Source organism: Amblyomma mixtum, chromosome 3 (assembly GCF_055824585.1).
Source record: "Amblyomma mixtum isolate Tamu chromosome 3, ASM5582458v1, whole genome shotgun sequence".
Lineage (NCBI taxonomy): Eukaryota > Metazoa > Arthropoda > Arachnida > Ixodida > Ixodidae > Amblyomma > Amblyomma mixtum.
The window spans coordinates 251,526,269-251,545,311 of NC_143014.1; the positions used below are offsets into that span (position 1 = coordinate 251,526,269).

Below are 19,043 nucleotides of genomic sequence, written 5' to 3' on the forward strand. Positions count from 1 at the left end.
GGCCACGGCGGTTGCATTTTAATGGAGTCGTAATGCTAGAGACGTCAGTATTGTGCAAAGTCAGTGCAAGTTAAAGAACCTCAGGGAGTAGCAATTATTCAGAGCCCTCCACTACGGCGTCCATCATAGCTTAAGTCGCTTTGGGACATAAAACCACATAAACCACAACTACATTGTTCTTTCCTAATCACTATGCCGGAGTGGACTGGCTTTTTCTCCTTTGGTAGACTAACGAGATCATGCTTTGTGGGTGCGCTCGGATTCCTACAGAAAAACACAGAGCTATGGTGCGCATTTGACGATCATCAAACAAAAAACCGCATATCTGGACTGTGTTTCAGGGAACGTCAGCAGCGAGGTCTCTCTACGGACTGCTCGGCGGCTTGTGTACAGTTATAGGAATGTCCCCGGCCAGTCGATTGCGTCAGCCTCTCGTCAAAGCCTTCCCTACTGCGCTTCATTCTTTCTCCTTCTATTTCTGTGTTCCTTCGCAATGTGTAGGGCTACCAATCTGAACTCTTTTCAGGTTAACATTATTGCGTTTAGCTTCCCTGACAACTCTGACTTCTTGCGATTCGCTCTATCTCGTCGGTAACATCAAGAAGCAAGGCAAAGGCAAGACTTCCCCAGTTAGTTTTTAAATTTTAAAACGTTGAAATACGGAAGCAAGTCAGCTCGATGAAATAAGAAATCGTTCGTTAACGCTGCAGCTTGAACGCTGTTATAAGTGATGTTTAACCTGCCAGTGGCTACAGCGAAATTATATTTTGTCTAGGCACAGAAATATCCAAACATAGTTCTCTTTAACATAAAAGCTTTATTGTTTTGCGTAGCTGGATTCCCATGATTACTGTGAATGCCCGCGTGGCCTTAACCACACTGGAAGTCCCCCTTTTGGTTTGAGAACGACCTGAAAAGTCATCTGCATTTCTTCCAGTGGTCGCGCAGCTTCTATGCTGAACTTAGTGAGGAACTTCGCCAGCACAACTTTCATCTCCATCATGGTGAACTTCTGACCTGAAAGATAGAAGGACGACAGTTGGGATAAAATATATCACATGCAGCCAAGAAACCGCTTAGAGATTTTTGCTAAATATTACTCTTATAGTGAATATGTGTCTTCACTCAAAGTAGTATTTCTATATCCTATATATTACTATTCTGTAATAATAGGGATACAAAGAATGCTGGAATGGCGAGATTCGATGTGAAATCGATCATCGTCAGTGCCTTACTCTGCTCCGAAATTTCCGTAAGCCGGAATCAGTTTTATTTGACGTGCAGCCAAATGCGCCTGCCGTGACAAAGCTTGTGCTCAGCGGAGAACACTGCAACAGAGAACACTGTAGGTGTCCAGCCACGGTAGATTGTGAAGACAAAAAAAAAACAGAGTTTTTGTGCGATTGTGAGAATTTCCAAATGTACTCGGTCTCTTCTGATGCCTGAGTTTATGCGTGATGGAATTGATGCCTACTCCTAACTTTATTCAGCGTTGTCTCTAGGAATCCTTACGTTGCACTGAAAGCCGTATTAAAGTCCGCGGAGTTATTTTTTTGCACACCCTATGTCGATCTTCCTTCTCGCGGTGCTTAATCTGGCAGCAGCGAAATATATTAACAACCAACCTGCGCTGAAGTTTCCTGTATCGCGCGCAGAACTGTAAAACACAACCGCAACACACAAGACATTCCGCTCGTAGCTCTCCATACCTGGACACAAAGGCTGTGTCCACGGTCGCTGTATGTCCACCTTCCACACCCGCCACAGTTCGCTATGCTAAGCTGGTATTGTTCTTTATCATACGTTTGCATGTCAACAGTCCTAACCCTCATTAGCAGCCATCCTGCCTGGACAACAGGCATTCAAGTTCACACTGTGCATCCCGCCACCCTTCGCACATCACACCCACCACCCCCTCACCGTGGTTTCCTTTTCGCAGTGAAGGCCTTATTTAACCCCCTTCAAAGATACAATAGCCAACAAAGAAAGTATACAACAGCTATATGTTACCGGTACTCACCAATGGGGCAGAAACGCGGAGAGTAACAAAGAGGGTTCAGCTTACGTTAAGGACAACGCAGCGAGCTACGGAAAGAAAAATGATAGGTGTAACGTTAAGAGATCGGAAGAGGGAGGATTGGGTGAGGGAACAAACGCGGGTTAATGATATCCTAGTTGAAATCGAGAGGATGAAATGGGTTTGGGCAGGGCATGTAATGCGAAGGCAAGATAACCGCTGGTCCTTAAGGGTAACGGAGTGGATTCCAAGAGAAGGCAAACGTAGCAGTGGACGCAGAAAGTTAGATGGGGGGGATGAGGTTAAGAAGTTTGCGGGGATACAGTGGCCGCAACTGGCAAAAAACAGGTTGAATTGGAGAGACATGGGAGAGGCCTTTTCCCTGCAATGGGTGTAGTCAGGCTGATGATGATGATGATGATGATGAGGATGATGATGATGAAAGATGACCGCTTTCCACAGATGGAGACGAGTCCTCCTGTCGAAATGCTGGCTAACAACACCAAGGTTGTCTTCAACCATGGTTTACTTTGTTTTTGTTGTCACGAAAAAAAACATAACAGGACATGCACAGATTAGAGAGAACCCAGAGCGTGATGCAAGAATATGAGCCAGCAAGTTAGGCGAATTGGTGACGGAGGGAACGTCACAGCTCTACAACACGTCACGACACAATACAAAAAACACAGCACGAGACACAACACAAAAAGAACAAGGCATGCGCATGTCGTCTTCTTTTTGTGTTGTGTCAACGTCTTAGAGGCGCGGTAATGTTCTTTCAGTCATAAGCGAGAGCTTCCGCACTGTACCGAAGCCACACTTGACATGCGGCAACTAACTGGGCAATGTAGAGAGAAACTTCGCAACGAATTTTTCTGCCAAACGCACGCCTCTAATCGTTCAAAATGGGGTCTCGCGTTTGCAGTCACCCAAGTGGCTCACGGCAGCATTTTATATTCACATAGTGCAACAATTTCGGCATCACCTGGGCGCTGCAGGTTGCCTATACGGACGAGAAAGGAAGCACAATTCCGGAAAGCGTTCGTTCGTTTCCTTCTTAGCTATATATCTGGCTGTTCCGCCCAGCTTTTGAACAACACACTCAATTCCCAGCTGCTCTGCACTAACGTCCGAGGTTCCTCGCGCTTCCGAGGTGGCTGACGAAACAACTTTCTCATTGCCGTCTAGCAGATCAAAACCCAAAGGCTCCAGCGGCAGCCTATAACATGAACTCGGATCATATGGCCGTCACACACTCAGCAGTTGTGGAGTTCGTGTATGCGAAAAGTGGCATATCGGCGGATTTAAGAACGTAAGCTCCAAATCAGTCTGTCTGCCTTCCTTCTTAACCTGTTCTTTTCTTCAAGCCTGCCAATCATGTGGTAACGAATGAAATCATGTGAAATCGGATCACTTAGTGCTAGCTTGATTTCATGGATGCGCACAGTTGATTTGAGGAGGAAAAACGTTACCGCGAAGGAACAAAATGAACGTACATGGCAAACGACAATCGCCGTTCACTATAAGTGCAATACCACTTTTTACGTCGCGTTGCCGTCGCTGTGGCTCAGTGGTTATGGCGCTCGGCTCTTAGCCCTAAAGACGCAGGTTCGATCCCGCCCACGGCGGTCGAATTTCGATGGAGGCGAAATTTTAGAGGCCAGTGTACAATGCGATGTCAGTGCATGTTAAAGAGCCCAGGTGGTCGAAATTTCCGGAGGCCTTGACTACGGCGTCCCTCATAGCCTGAGACTCTCTGGGACGTTAAACCACTGTAAACCAAACCATATTTTTTAACCACGCTTTTGAGCTGTGCAACTCCGGAGGGAGTCTGGGGTAAGGGAAGTGCTAGAAAGGGTGCTTTCGTTCCGTAGTGAGGGCACTACCCTCTTCCTCCTTGGGTATTGCCTGGATATATGATTGGTTGGAAAGTATATGGCATTGCTAGTTTGGCGTAATACCAGTTCCCTTGGCGCCTACACATGCCAAAGCACGGACTTACAGTCACCATGTAAGCATCTTGGCGCTAGGACGCCTACAAAAGCGGTGGTCAGAAGGTCAAGGAGTGGTGGCCGCCCTGCCTATATTTCTTCGGAATAGAATTCACTTACCCATGCATGTCCTCGGGCCTGCTGAAAAGGGTATGTAGCTGAATGGGTGCCTCCGGCTGTTTTCCTCCTGCATAAACCTCTCCGGTATGTACTCCTCGGGACGCTCAAATTGCTGCGGATTTCGATGCAGGCTGAAGGTGTTGATCGCACAGCAGAGTCCTTTTGGCAACGTGACGCCGTCTAAAAAAGTGGTTGCATAACATGCACAGCTTTTCTTCATGCAGTGCAAGCTTGACAACGATAGGGATGTTGGCTGACACCAGCAATCCACACTGACAGACAGCCACCTTGCTGTAAATAGCGGTTATCTTTCTTGTTGTGAGTTACGGTTTAGGTGTAGTATTCCACTGAACGAAAATTCCACTGAGGGGTTACAAAGGCCGCAGTGAGCGGACAATGGCACATGGAACAATCAGGAGGATAAAGGACAGAATCGTCGTCAACAGGAAAGAATATTTGACGCTGATAACGAAATTGGAAGAACAAATTTGCGCATGCGGGAGAATTGGTCGGGCTAGGATTTCTAGCAGTGATGTGAATGCACGGATATATGAATCATTTCACCACTGAGGCCACAAAAATCTTAAGTGCCATTAGTTCATGATACAGTGCTGGCCGTTGTCACCTTCTAGTATATGTGAGTAAATGTAAATGCTAGTGACACACTTTTGAAATGATCTGTTTACCTCTCCGCACATGCCATTTGCACTTATAAATGCGAGGTAAGCAGACTATCACTAATGGAACAAGCAGGCGGGAAATATTGATGATCATGGCCAAGGGGCAGAAACATTAGAGGCCTCTTACGAAATTAAAAGAAGAAATCTGCGTAGCGCGTGCAATGACTGTTCAAGGGAACATGTGAACACATGCAAACCTTATTTATTTCGCAACCCAGGCCACATAAATCCTAGGGGTGATCGTTTTTACCCTCCTCCCCTTTATTTGGGAGATTTTCCGGGAATCACCTAAGGGCATACGAGCTTTCTATCAAACCGAGCAATTATTCCTATTTGTGCTGCAGTTAATTGGGAATGTACATGGCAAGTTGCCCTCGTAGATGCGAGTATTGGCCTCTGAGTTATATCTAATGCAGGCATAGCTCACAAGACGTCTGCGTTGGCCAGGAAATCACAGGTACGCATGGGTGAATTTCTCGGACGATGTGATCTGCTATCTGATTGCCAGCGAGCCCTGTGCAACTAGGTACCTTATGTACTGTGAGTGCGACGTGCTCTAGGTTTTCCTAGGCGTTATTGAGGTTGTAGTGTAAATTCTGATTGCTGTATCGGTGTTGAATATTTGCGAGAATAAGAGAGAGAATTTGCTGAAAGATACGGCTTTGATGAGGCGAAGAGTAGGTTTTGGAAGTTCATCTGCGGCATGTATTACGGCGTGCATCTCCAAGAGTGCTGTGCTTAGATTATAACTGACCGAGGAAACAAGTACATGTATTCGCACTGCGATGGTGGGCACTTATTAAATGAATTCTGCAGGAGATAAATTAAACGGGGGGGGGGGGGGGGGCAAATAGACTGCAACTGCAAATAGACTGCAAGCTAATTATATCTCTTGCTGCTAACTTGCAGCGATTGAAGCTGCCTGATGTTTCAATTCAGATGGTGATAATGAAGATACCACTTATTTGAATGGTCTCAGTACGCGAACCGAACCTTACCAAGGGTCACATCTTCGTCTAGAAGAGTTCCGATTATTGGAAATGGTGGGAAAAGCCGCATAGCTTCCTGGAATGTAAGAAAACCCACTTGTTACCACCAAGAAAAATGTAAAACTTTTCTTTATACTGAAACATAGCAAGTATATTTCCTATCCTCTTGGTTCTAGTATGCAATTGTGTGTAATCCTTGAGCTATTCAGCAAGCTCTACCAATATGTCGATGCTTTGATCAGAACGCCGTGTCCATATCTTACCAAGTCGTCTGGCACGCTATCCAGACAGCGCGGTAAATTTCCGAGGACTTCTTGAAAATATACTTTTTGGACCCGGTATTGTATATCTTGTATTGGTCTTGCATCGTGCAAGCACAGATTAAAAATGAATATTCTTCGTTTTAGTGGTTGATACTTTCATGCATTCATTCATAAAGATTCATAAAGGAAACTAAAAAATATTATCTACTTACGAATCCAATATAAGTAGGAGCTAAACTTTCCGCTTAAACCAAAAAGCGTAACAGTACGGAGAATTCAATTTTCGAAATTTAATTTCAAATTGAATTGAAATTGAAGCGGAAAAGGTCAATATTCTAGACCACAGCAGCTCGCCGTTAGGTAAGAGTTGCACTCAATCAAAGCTGATAATTAATAAAGTACGATGAAGAAGGAACGCCGACCAAAGAAAAAACAAAAAACAAAAATAGACGTTTCGGCTCCCGTACAGGAGCCTTGTTCACATTCAAATAAAGCAAGCAGCTCAGTGGCATTACATATGCTTGAAAAGAGGGCGCAGGGAGCGTGCGTAGATTGGGTTAAGATTTCCATCGTTGCAGTTCAGGGTGTGACTAGCAGTTTGGATGATTAATGATTCCAAGTGCAGGCGAGGGCGTAGCTTCTTTACCGTTGAAAGCACGTGTGCCCGACCCCAGTCGATGTCATGGCCTGTAGATACTGCGTGCTCGGCGATAGCATTGGAATCCACTTTTTTGTTACGTACATCGTTACTATGTTCTTTTAGCCGCCTCTCGAAGTTTCCGGTTTCGCCAATGTATGCGTACGGGAGCCGAAACGTCTGTTTTTGTTTTTTTTTCTTTGGTCGGCGTTCCTTCTTCATCGTCAGTATGTTTGTCCCCGACCAGACGAGTTTTCGTCGAACTCTTGACTTCATTAATTAACAAAGTACGCAAGACAATTGCTGATGGCATGGTGGTACCGATGAATTAAGTAGCCGCAGCCAAGCGTTTTGAGGTATACTGCTCTCCTACGCTATGTGCCTGTGCTGCGTGGGAGGCTCGACCACCTCGAAAAACGCTGTCAGCTTGCGTAGCGCTGTTCACTGTCATCCCCTGATTGGGGTAGTTACTTAGTTAAGTAGGTTTCCTCCGTGCCAAACCATGAATAGATGTCACAAAAAATGTCATGTTCTGCGTTCCGCTGCACCTAAGTGCATGTTTTATTGTTGCCTTCAACACGCAGGCAAAGTGACGACCCGTCCTGAGCTCAGCCCAGCGCAACGACCTAACGATTACCCGAGAACTATCATTTTTTGGCGGCCAAATCTCCCTTTAGGCTCTGGCTGAAGGTTCCGTCTTTTAAATTACAATACATCTTTAAATGGGGATAGTAGACATTTTTGCGAGCGCAGCTCTAAATTCGACCAGCTGTGCGTAAATTGCTTGTAAACCAAATACTCTGGTTTAAAAAAGAGGGGCATGGTAAATTGCAAATTGCTTTTCAAAGCGCAGGAATACATTATATGACAAAAAAAAGAACTAGTGCGTCGAAAATATTATTCGCCGAAAAAAAAAACGAAAACTGCGATCTGACATGAGCGCCGAAAAAAGCGTTCCGAATTCTCGAAAAAATGAAAACAGAAAAGTCCAACCCCTAAATTTAATGAATCTGCGTATAAAAAAAGCGATAAAATTTCGAGAATGGATTTGCCAAATGAGTGTACGAAAGGGGCAAGGCAATTTTTTGATGGATTGGATTGATTTTCATTCCGGACAAGAATGCTGTGTATTTAATAAAGATCGACTTCTTTATGTTTTACATGGAGGGGCTGCACAAGCCTACGGTGTTTCGGGACGCCGTCGACGGGACCTGGCTGCGGTTTTCCTGCTGCAGCTGCCAAGTTCTTGGGGGCGGCTGGCAGGAGTTCATCAGCGTCTCCCGTGTTCATCACCGCTCCTCCCCTCCTGGCTCTCTACCAACGCTTTCTTCGACGCAACGCCAGCGACGCATCTCATCAACCCGCCTCCTTGCTGCCTGCAAGGCATTTCCGCTTCACCTGGGATGCTCTCTATCTAGCGAACTCTTTCCTTTGATCTGTAGTGTTGTACGTGTGTCGAGTGTGTTTTTTCTTGGTGTTTTCGTTTTTTAATTGGCTCCTTTCCTTTAAAGGATAAACGCGGCTTCGTTTTGCTTTGTTTAATTCGTTTGTTTTTTTCTCCGAACCTGCACGTTAAAGCGTTCCCGTTCCCCAGTCTCGGACGCGTCACCTAAATCGCGACACCTCGCTGACCGTATTCTCCATACAGAATCATGAATGACAAGTAAAACCTGCTAATGGCATACATTTTGTAGTAGTTCTGCGTTCTGCGGCTGTGCGACAGATGAGCTAACAGCAATGCAAAATATGGACGGTTTCGAGATAGAGACAAGCTCATGCATATATGCTACATGCCTTTATACAGGATTCCATGTATTGTAAATTCTTCAGGTCAGCCATTGTATAAACCCGGTTGGCGTCGACACCCATGACATCATCCAGTTCCTGTTGCACTCTTCGCTGTTTTTCGTGATGTAGGCCGAGGAGGTAGAGGCACCAGATGATGGCACACGAAGTGGAATCATTACCCTGTAAATATTTTTGTTTTGTTTTCTTAGATTGCACCCGTAAAAGTGGCCAAGATTATTGAGTTAATGCCAAAAGCGTATAATTGTTGTGCACTTCATGCCGAAATGTGATGTGTTCATTTTGTGAGTGAAGGTAAAGTTCTATCACGCATTAATACTTATTGTTTCTCATAAAGCTACTTCTAGTAATGTACCGTGCATAAAGAACCGAAAGTGCACGTTTGCCGCGACTATGACCTCGCAGTATATTTTACATTAGCTTCGCGGTCACAGCTCTTAATGCTTAGCCGACTGAAACTTAGTGCCGTAATACATGAGTGCATTCAATGGGCAGCTAGTAGCTTCCAGTTCATAATTAGCCTCCTCTTTACCCCTCACTGAGACCGCTCTCTCGAATTTTACTCTGGTAGAAGGAGTTTACTTTGTCCCATGATATTACTCAATATTACTATATTTTCATATATATTATAATATATTTATATAGCGTAGTGGGCAGTAACATCAACGAAGAAGCGGCCTATCCTCACGCATTATCTATTCATACTTTGTGGGTGTCTTAACACATGCAGTCGTTCAAAAAGAAACCAAAGTCTGACAGCATGGTGTAGTGGATGAACCGGAACATACCTAATGCCCTTCGTTTTCGGGCAAAACCTCGCGATTTTAGGTGACTTTCGCACCCAGAAAAGATTTCCTAAAAATCAGGTTAAACCTGCTTTCTACCTGAAAACGCACCTCCTAGAGAAGACACTAGGGCAGGGGAATGAGGGGCTTGTTATGCTACACTTGAATGAAAATACCTCCGGAACAGACGTTTCTCCGCGACAAAGCGGAAGAGAACCACGAAAAGTACCGGATATCTTTCGTTATTCAAGGGAAGTGTCTTTGGTCAACTGATGTTCGAAAACCGCTTTCAACGTCTAGGCCACCCTAGCAGACCAGATACGATCAAGCATCGCAGCACAATGTGCCATCGCAGCATAGGGTATTGAGAGCGGCCTGTTTCGAGTTGTGTAAGAGAGATCGGCGGACTTACGACGCGCAGCTATGAAGGCTGTGAAGACGAGCAACTAGAAGCAGCCTTCGTACCTAAGCCCCCATCCCTCCTCCGAATTCCCCAACAACGGCCGAGTGTGATCTCTCCCTTGCAATAAAAGCTTTATTCATTCATTCATTGATGATGTGTCTTAATCTGAGGATAAGTGTGAAAAACACCTTCTAGAGGTGAGAGGGCAAAACGTGTGCACTGACCAGGATATTAACCGCCATCATTTTATCAAGTGCTATCCTGGCTAACGGTGCCAGGTTGCAGATTTCTTCCGCTTTTAAACCGGCCGCTGTGTTATTTATTGACTGGTTCCGCAGGGTATAAGGGAGGCAGGCCTAGCACGCATGCGTAAGCGTTGCATAGTAAGTAGTGTACACAAGAAAATATTTGCAATATATTAGGACAAAAGTCTCATTCGATGAGCAGAATTTCTGGTTAATCTGACATTTTTAGATAGTTCGTAAAGTAGTCAGCCAAGAATAGGGCATGTTTATTGCCCACAAGAAATCAGTGCTGATATAAAATTGGTTTTTGCTGCAAAAAAGACCCGAAAATGCTCCATTGAGAGAAATATTTGCTGAATAACCTGATTTGAACACCAGTTTGAACTAAAAAATATTGCCAGGTTTTTAACTCCCGAGCTCTAGGAAATATAAAACTAAAAAATGCAGAGCCCTTAAAATATCAAATCGTCGAAGCCAGAGGGAGACATTAGCTTTTGGGAAGAAACAAATAAGCAAGAAACAATGGGTGTGTTATGCCTTTCGTTGCTCGAACTGCTACCCTGCATTTTCCTAAGCTGCTATTTATCACAGTGCCTTTGAGTAGGCAGCTAGCTGCACTCTGATAATAAACCAACTATTTATTTGGCAAGATGCATGTTTCTATGACGCGATGTAGCTTTTCTTAACTCTTCTCGTGGCTTATGCGGTGTTGCTAGCCTTATCAGAAGTTGTGCAAACTGCGCATAAAGGAATGAAACTTGCATTGAAGTCATGTGTAGGGCAACGGGCCAGATTCCAAGAGAACGCAAGCATAGCAGGCTACGGCAGAAAGTCAGGCATGTCCAGCATACTTGGACAAAAGTTTTTAATATTGAAATAGTGTAATGTGCTGTTATGGAAATATTGAAGGCAATGGTCCGTTCCTCCAATGAGTACCAAAATTTCTCTTTTAAAGTTTTTCCATCACTAGCATCCGGTAGTTAGACTGCCTTAAAAACTAATGAAGAACGTTTGCGACGATAGCAAAACGTTAATAGCAAAAATTTCAAGCCGGCCGCGGGGAGATCTATGGATATATTGATTCTTAAAGTGAAGTGTTAGAATATGCAAAAAATTGCTCGAAAACTATTTTCCGCTGAAAAGTGCTTCTGCTCAGAATTGCTGGGTATGTGGGCGGATGGGATCAGGAAGTTTGTGGGAAAATGTGGCCTCAGCTGCCCCAGATTTCGGTTATTTGGACTGGTATGGGTGAGGCCTCGGTTCCGTGGACGGAGTAAATATAGTTTTTGATTATGATTGTGCATGCGTACGACATTGCATTAAGCATGAAGCGAATGGGAACAACGAATACTCTTTAAGCTCACTGCGAACAACAGCGAGGCCACATCTTTTTCAACGTCTTCTAGCGTGTATGAGGGCGTTCTCATGTGGGCCAACAGGAAACCGTCCAGCAACAACCAGCCGTTATTCCCATCGCTGCCGCTGACATCCCCTGTAGGGTAGCTTTTGTAGAGCCTGTGCAACGTGCTCTTTCTTTCCTTGATCACCTGCATAGAAAAATTAAATTAGTGTAGAATAAAGCTGGAGAAGCCGTAATGAATCACAATATTTTCACTTTTTCTTTCATCAGAACAGGAACATAGGGGAGAGTTGGGCGAAACAAGTCATGGGGAAAAGTGCGACATTCCGGTACTCATCATAAATTTTATACGTGTAATCAAATAAATTGGATCTTTGTCAGGCATGACCCCAATAAGCAGACTGCAACTCAACTTAATACAAACAACTCCAGGATTTTTCAAGCGCCGAAAAAAATTATACGGCATTTGCCTCCCTGGCAATGCGGGCATAATCCCTAGCTGCTCCACCTTGTGCGTTTTCAATTAAATTTGCTTTGAAAGCTCCTGCCACGCGTGTTTGCATGATGATGTTGTTTTTATTCAATTAAATTGTTTATTACTATCATTTCTCCAGCACAATACACAACATCACTGTCTGGATCCTTAGCCAAAAGCTAGTTGTGGATCCATGCAATAAAAGCAAAGAGAGTAAAGACAAACGCTTCCTACTGCATGTCGAAATAATACACATATGAATGGTGGGAAAATGCAAAGCGTACAAGCAAGTTGGTTCAAATTACAGAAATACGTAAGGTATAATGACGAAAATATAGAAAGCCGCCGCGGTGGCTCAGTGGCTATGGTGCTCGGCTGCTGGCCCGAAAGACGCGGGTTCGATCCCGGCCGCGGCGGTTGAATTTCTTTGGAGGAGAAATTCGAGGCCCGTGTACTGTGCGATGTCAGTGCACGTTAAAGAACCCCAGGTGGTCGAAATTTCCGGAGCCCTCCACTACGGCGTCTCTCATAGCCTCAGTCGCTTTGGGACGTTAACCCCATAAACCAACCAACCAAAATATAGAAGAGTGTGCAAGGGCTGATGACAAAAAAATAAAGATATGAGAGCAAGAGCAGCATTCTTTGTACAAAATAAACGCAGTTGCCTTAGAAGTGATTATTCAATGATAAATACGAATAGAAAACCCAACGTTGACAATACAGAGAATAATAAGAGATGAGCACTAAGCAATTTACATTGTAAATCAGGTAATTATTTGTGACAGAAAGAGTGGTGTTCAGTGAAATAGAAGGATTAGACGTTGCTAAGACTGCGCAAGGGATTTTATTCCAAGTTTTTACCCTTTGATATTCGATGTTTCTATTTTGGGCGGGTAACAACGGGTTTTGTATGGTGTGAGAAATGTGATGGCTACATTTAGAGCATGCTTGGATGGGTTGTATAGTTCAGTCGCGGGCACCTTGGCACCCCGTGTGCGGGAAGCCTTCAGAGCACGACTGTCCACCTCGGCTGAATCGACGACCGTCCCGCAACGTGATTGTTGGTGTGTGTTTTGTGTTGGGTTTAATGGCACATAGGCAAATAAGGCCATCATGCTCAAAGCACAAGGTATAGAAACGTTTCTTGCAGTATTTTAGAAAAATGAAAAGACCGATGGTGTAGAGGGCCTAAAACGTAATTTTCAATATCTATTGATGTCAACAGAACGATATTTTAAAAATGGCCACTAGTAAAAGCTTTAAAGAAAGTCGGGAAACCTGTGAAACCATACTTGGCTCGGCAAGGATGTCGAGGGTCCCAGCATTCGAGTAAAGACCTCAGCCTTTACTATGGAGCGCCGTGGAGAACCCACGGGTGTAATGTGTGTAGACCTCTCCCGGCTGGGGTAAGCCTTGCGGCCGGCCGACCCAGAGGCCGGCGGGCCCTTTTTCGAGGGTGGCAGGGCAGCCATCGCTGCGTCTGCCAGGGGCGCGGATGGCCCTGCCTCAGGCTCACTCTGCGTGGCCTGGTGTGATGCCCCGCTCCGTCGCACCACATCAGCGAAATTTGTTTTTGCTGCGAACAAGAGTGTTCCCTAGGTTTGCGCAAATCTTTTCCGTGATTCCTGGAATGTAATGTTTTCTTTTGTTTTAATGGTTATTATTTCTTTCACTTTCTGCCAGGATGAGCATGACCTAGAATCCGCGGGGTGATACCCTTCGAAGTTAGCGCACTTTGGCACCATGTTGCAGACATTGGATTTATGTTCATTAGATGCACACTTGACACAGGTTTTGCGGCCATAACAGCTCAAGAATCCATGACCAAATCTCTGGCACTTGAAAAACCAGCGACGATTGGGGGTGTATGGTCGGACTGCTATTTCCATGTAATCTACTTCTATGGTATCGGGGAGTTGGCTGGAGGCGAAAGTGAAAGCTAAGTGCTTTGTTCGTCTTTGTCATATTTAAAAATTTTTATGTGCTGGACATCAGTGAAAATCTGGTCATTGAGATCCTCCAGCATTTCTGCTTCAATCAGGGTGAGGAAATCTTGTTCTGAAATCGCGCCTTTGACAGTGTTCAAGTATCTGTAGGCACTAACGGAAACAAGTATTTCTCTAAGTATTTCTACAAATACGGTGTTCCGTCTTTGATTTGGAGACGTAGGTCACCGTTTGCCAGATTTGAAACCTTGTGGCTAAGACCCAATGATTCTGTGAGAGATTTAGATGCTATGAAAGGAGAGATGATTCTTGCTTGTTTTTCTGCTACCTCACTATGTACGACGTGGTATCTGGGGAAGATTTTTTTTGCAGGAACTGTGCTGTGACATCTGTCTGCCCTCGTTTCTGAGGGCGACCATTTGTTGGAGAAAATAAATCCATAAAAAAATTGCTATTTGGCTGCGGTGGCAGCCGCCCGCCCTAGAGTCCAACCCGGGCACGGGACAGTAAGTTGCAAGCTAGTCTTGCCGACGCCAGCTGTACACCGCAACTATAACCAAATATAGCATAACACAGCTTAGTTGGCCACACAAGGTTAACCCTAGCTGCCTTTGAAAAGTGAAAAAACCGAGAAGAGAGGAGGAGACAGGAGACTTGTAAGAAAAAGAGATAGGAAAGTCAAAGATAGAGGGGAGGATAGGAAAAGGTGACTGCCGATTTCGCCCGGTCGGGTCAGGCCGGACGTGCCGTCTACAGGAAGCTGGGGCCAAAGTGGTGTGTTGCCTCCGCCAAGGGACCTTAAAGGTACAAACGCTCGGCATCGGCTCAACCACCAGGGTCCCCTTTTCCCAGGACACGGCGATGCCACGCACGACTAAGCACGGATGCTCGGGTCCGTGGTGGCGCACTGCTCACCACCAACCCCCCGCGGGGATCTCCCTGCAGATGCTCGGGAACCCGTGGTGTCGCCACTCACCAACGTCTGTATGCTGCAGACGCCCCCCTGCGGGGAGCAACGTGATAGATGTAACAAATTGCCGCAGGAGGCATTATCATAACATCTGTAGAACTGCTTACGCAGCCGCCGCAGGTGATCAGTGGTTATGGTTCTCTGCTGCTGACCCGAAAGAGACGGGTTCGATCCCGGCCGCTGTGTTCGAATTTCGATGGATGTGAAATTCTAGAGGCCCATGTACTGCGCGGTGTCAGTGCACGTTAAAGAACTGCATGTGATCGAAATTGCCGCAGCCCTTCTACGTCGTCCCTTATAGCCTTAGTCGCTTCGGCACGGTAAGCCACCAAAACCAGAACTGGTCAGGCGAGGAGGTTGCCGCGTCACATAGTAATTCCAGGGTATCTTGAGCGCCGTTTCAAGGCGTTCGGCGTGCCCCGCCTGATCAGGAAGCGTCCACCTGATAGCCATGCGCCAGGCTCCGACTGTGCGCGCCAAGTGACCACGTGATCCCGGACGCAGTATGGTCACTACTACTACTATTTACTATTACTGCAACCACTGCTACTGCTAGTGCCACCACTAACACTGCTACAAGTACCTACTACTCCTCTTCCTACTACTGCTGCCACACTGCTACCCCTACAACTTATTACTACTGCAACGGCTACGAGAGTATGGCAGAATTATCTACACCTTTCTTCACACAATTTATTCACATAACGGTAGGTGGAAGGCATGTGCACGTGCGAAAAAAATGAAGCGCAGCACAGCATTGCTTTCTGATATTTTTCGCACGTTGCCCAATTGAAATTGCCAGCTAAAGTGCATACATGCCAGTTGGGGACGCCAGTGGGCTGTATATAGACAATGTTTCTTCATTGCCGATAGGGAAGGCTTCATTGCACATACAACGGAATCGTTTGCGCCGTTTACTTATATCCGCACCTGCTCTTTATTCTTCTAGACAGTTTTCTGCCTTTTGAATGCACTTGGTCCACTAGGCCACAAACTTGCGTATTCCTTCCAACTAGGTTTTCGGTTGTTGTCATACTGCCATCTGCGCAAGCAGGCGTCGAGTTGGTACGCCTGTGGTCTAACGCGTGCAATTTTATCACGGTTCCGTCATTCGCCTTCCAACTCGCGTAGCATGTCTGCTCAGGTAGCAGTTTGCACTAAGGAGTAACAACAAGTATTGAGCCCATTTTTCTTGTCTTAGAATGTGAGAGGGGTTGAAATTTGTCACCTTCTATTATGCACCTCTGACACGCTCCTTACTGTCCAGACCTCTCTATTTCCAGCTTTCATCTGCTTAGGCGGCTCAAGGTTGCTTTGCGAGGTCGTCGATTTTCCAAAAACCTAGACGGGTGGGAAGCGATTAAAAAATGGCTACACGACCGAAAATCCACCTTCTTGTAGAATGAAAAGTGTCGACAATTTTTCGCCTACACTCGTACTGCTACTATTTCTAATAGTGCTTAATACTACCGCTACTACGACAACTACAACTACGATTACCACTACAACTGCTGCGACAACTGCTGCTACGACTACTACAGCTACTACTACTACCACTTAATACTACCGCTGCTACTACCACTAGAACTGCTGCTGCTGCTGCTACTACTACTACCACTAATATGCTACTACTACTACTACTACTGCAACTGCAACTGCTGCTATTACTGCTACTACTACTACCGCTGCTACTATTACGCGAATGCCAGGAACCTTCTTTGAACCCCTATCTCTGTAAAAAACTGAACTGAGTTTGGTGAACGAGAAAGTGGTCATAAAGGCCCGAATTTTTCCACTCGCCATTTTTGTTCACTTTGCAGCTCAGGCTATTGAGCTCCTGGATTAACATAGGTATTAATTCATGGTATTAGTTATCGGTCTTATCTTGTGCAAAGTTTAAGGTTGTTTGCTCCTCGCGTTATTAAAAGTAAATTATTTTAGTGGCAGGCTCCATCTGGGGCTCAAGGCGATATCTTGAATTTCTGCAGGATATAAAATAGAGACAATGGCTTGTAGCTCTCTAGGGTCATTCGAATGTAGAAAACTAAAACATAAGTTGCCGAGTGGCTCGAAGAAGACGTGACTAAACCTTCGGGAATCATCAAGCAGCACCAGAGGCATCAAGCGTTTTGATGCCCCTAAAGATGCTTACTGTATAACAATAAAGAAAATGAAAGAATGTGAACGCCAGCAACTACTTAAAATTCTTTAGATCCCAAATTGCGCTCTCTTTCTTGCGGGCGAAACCAGCGCATCGTGCAACACTTTCTGACAACAGAGCAACCTTTGTTCAGTCTGACATACAATCCTCTTAAAAAGTTTCTCTTCACGTGCAGCGAATGAAACTGAATCACACACACTTTGGGCAGGGTTGAAATGACAGTACAAGAGCTGCGACAATAAAACAGAAAAATGTTAACAATAAGGCAGGAAATTCAAGAGGATCGTGTAGCCAAAACACAAAGTCTCTCCGAACAGCTGCATAGTCAGCGGGTTATAGAACAAAGCAGTTCGGGGTTTTGTCTGGTACTGCTCTTTTCATGCGGGTAGGTTCACCAAAATTGTGGCACTGTCCACGCAGCACACTTTGTCGACATTCGTTGAAAAAAAATAGGAATATCTGAAATTATGAACGGTGTCTGATTGTGCCCCGGCGGGTTGAGCGCGATGCGACGATGGCACGCAACAATACAGTAATATTTTTGAGAAGAATTGCGCATAAAACAACACAACTCGCAGACTTCTCAGAAGCTGCGACAGCTAGAGCTGTACCCCAGAGTAGCAGGTACCCTATTTGGTGCGGCGAACGAATACAGTTCGTCAGTGCAGTAGAGCGCGTTATTTACCCAGGGGAATGATCTCAGAACTTTTTGCTGGGCTAGTTGGTCCATTCTGATATTGGTGAAAACAGCGCGAAAGAAGAAGCCCGAAGGCGAAACGAGGAAGTGACAGGAAAGAGCGCTGACTGACAACTGAATTTATTGAGCGAAACTCGCGCAATTGCGCGAGTTTCGCTCAATAAATTCAGTTGTCAGTCAGCGCTCTTTCCTGTCACTTCCTCGTTTCGCCTTCGGGCTTCTTGTTTCGCGCTGTTTTCACCAATATCAGAATGATCTCAGTTAGATATGCGAAAACAAAAATTAGTAGCGCTAAGCTTACCGCCTTAACTCACTGTTCAGCGTAAGCTGGTTGGAATTAGCGGAGTTTCCGACAGGTAAGGTAGACTGGCGCTGTATGCAATGAGGACGGCAGCGGTAGCACAAGCATATTTCCAGATATTTTACCCACATGCGAAGAGTCAACCTGACACAAATACCTGCTTGACTTCGCTTTTTCGTTTTTGATTAGTTTGATTGTGATTAGCTTGAATTTTAATTAGTTCGATCGTGAAGAAGTAATCAGAAATGCCATTGTTCGCCTTTTATCACCGCCAGTATTAGTGCCTACGTTTCGTACTTTTTGCGTGCAGGTGACTTCTTGATATTCTTGGATATATTTATATAGATGAACACATGCGGGGTCATTCCTCTGAACGTAGAGGACGCATATTGTGTGGATGCGAGGTATATGGCATGCCATTGCGGGCTGTGATCCAGCGAGTATTACTTACGCTGCGTGCGACATCATCAATCTTCCTCGCTGTTTTCACAAATAAGTGTCCATTGCGCGTGACTTTGTAGACAGCGTCAAACCATAGCCACAGTTGAAATATCCGCATAGTTAGCAGGGCCGTCAATCTGTAAATTAGGGAGCAGAATTTTTACAAGACAATGACAACGCATGCTTGCTCGAAAAACGAATGTAGAAAAAAGCTACACAAGGAAGAAAATTCATTCAGATCAAATGAGCTAAAGAAATCCTCAGTGCTGATATCAACACTACAATCGAAACCGAACATTTCAAGACAAGAGTCTGGTCATGACATGAAGCTCATGACATGAAGCTCGCGCGTTGGCTGTTTTTGCCAGCGAGAATTCGTTTTAGTGCGGACGACTAGTTATTGGGAAGTGGGCTAGAATAACTACAAAGAAAATTTTGCGAGGCTTACTCCTCTACTTCTCATGTATACAACCCCTGCAGGCATATCTCACCCTGCAGATCAACTACTTTGCTCTTTTCAGAGCAGACTACTTTCAGCAACAAACGATGGTTACGGAAGAGGCTAAATTCAAAGCCCATTTGAGGACGAAAATGGGAAATCTAAGACAATAAAGAAGGAAATCTACGCATAGTGAAAGCGTTAAATAGTGCAAACGCCTGGCTTGACATTTGTATATGTGTTTTTATGTATTGGAAAAGAAACCAATACATTTGTATTCGTTTCTTTTTTCTGCCGCTGTTCATTATTACCGATTG

The 19,043-nt window shown here is 45.1% G+C and overlaps 1 protein-coding gene across 1 annotated transcript in view; it reads right to left on the bottom strand.

The window, feature by feature from the left end:
* Positions 1 to 847: 847 nt before the first annotated feature.
* LOC149354335 (cytochrome P450 4V2-like) overlaps positions 848 to 19,043 on the bottom strand; it is a 66,135-nt gene continuing 47,939 nt past the window's right edge. The window contains exons 5-10 of the mRNA XM_089575964.1: positions 18,298 to 18,424; positions 11,301 to 11,483; positions 8,492 to 8,665; positions 5,807 to 5,873; positions 4,129 to 4,308; positions 848 to 1,017 (exon numbers count right to left, since the gene is read on the bottom strand). Of these exons, the coding sequence (XP_089432090.1) occupies positions 848 to 1,017; positions 4,129 to 4,308; positions 5,807 to 5,873; positions 8,492 to 8,665; positions 11,301 to 11,483; positions 18,298 to 18,424 (901 nt within the window). The remainder of the gene's footprint in view (positions 1,018 to 4,128; positions 4,309 to 5,806; positions 5,874 to 8,491; positions 8,666 to 11,300; positions 11,484 to 18,297; positions 18,425 to 19,043) is intronic.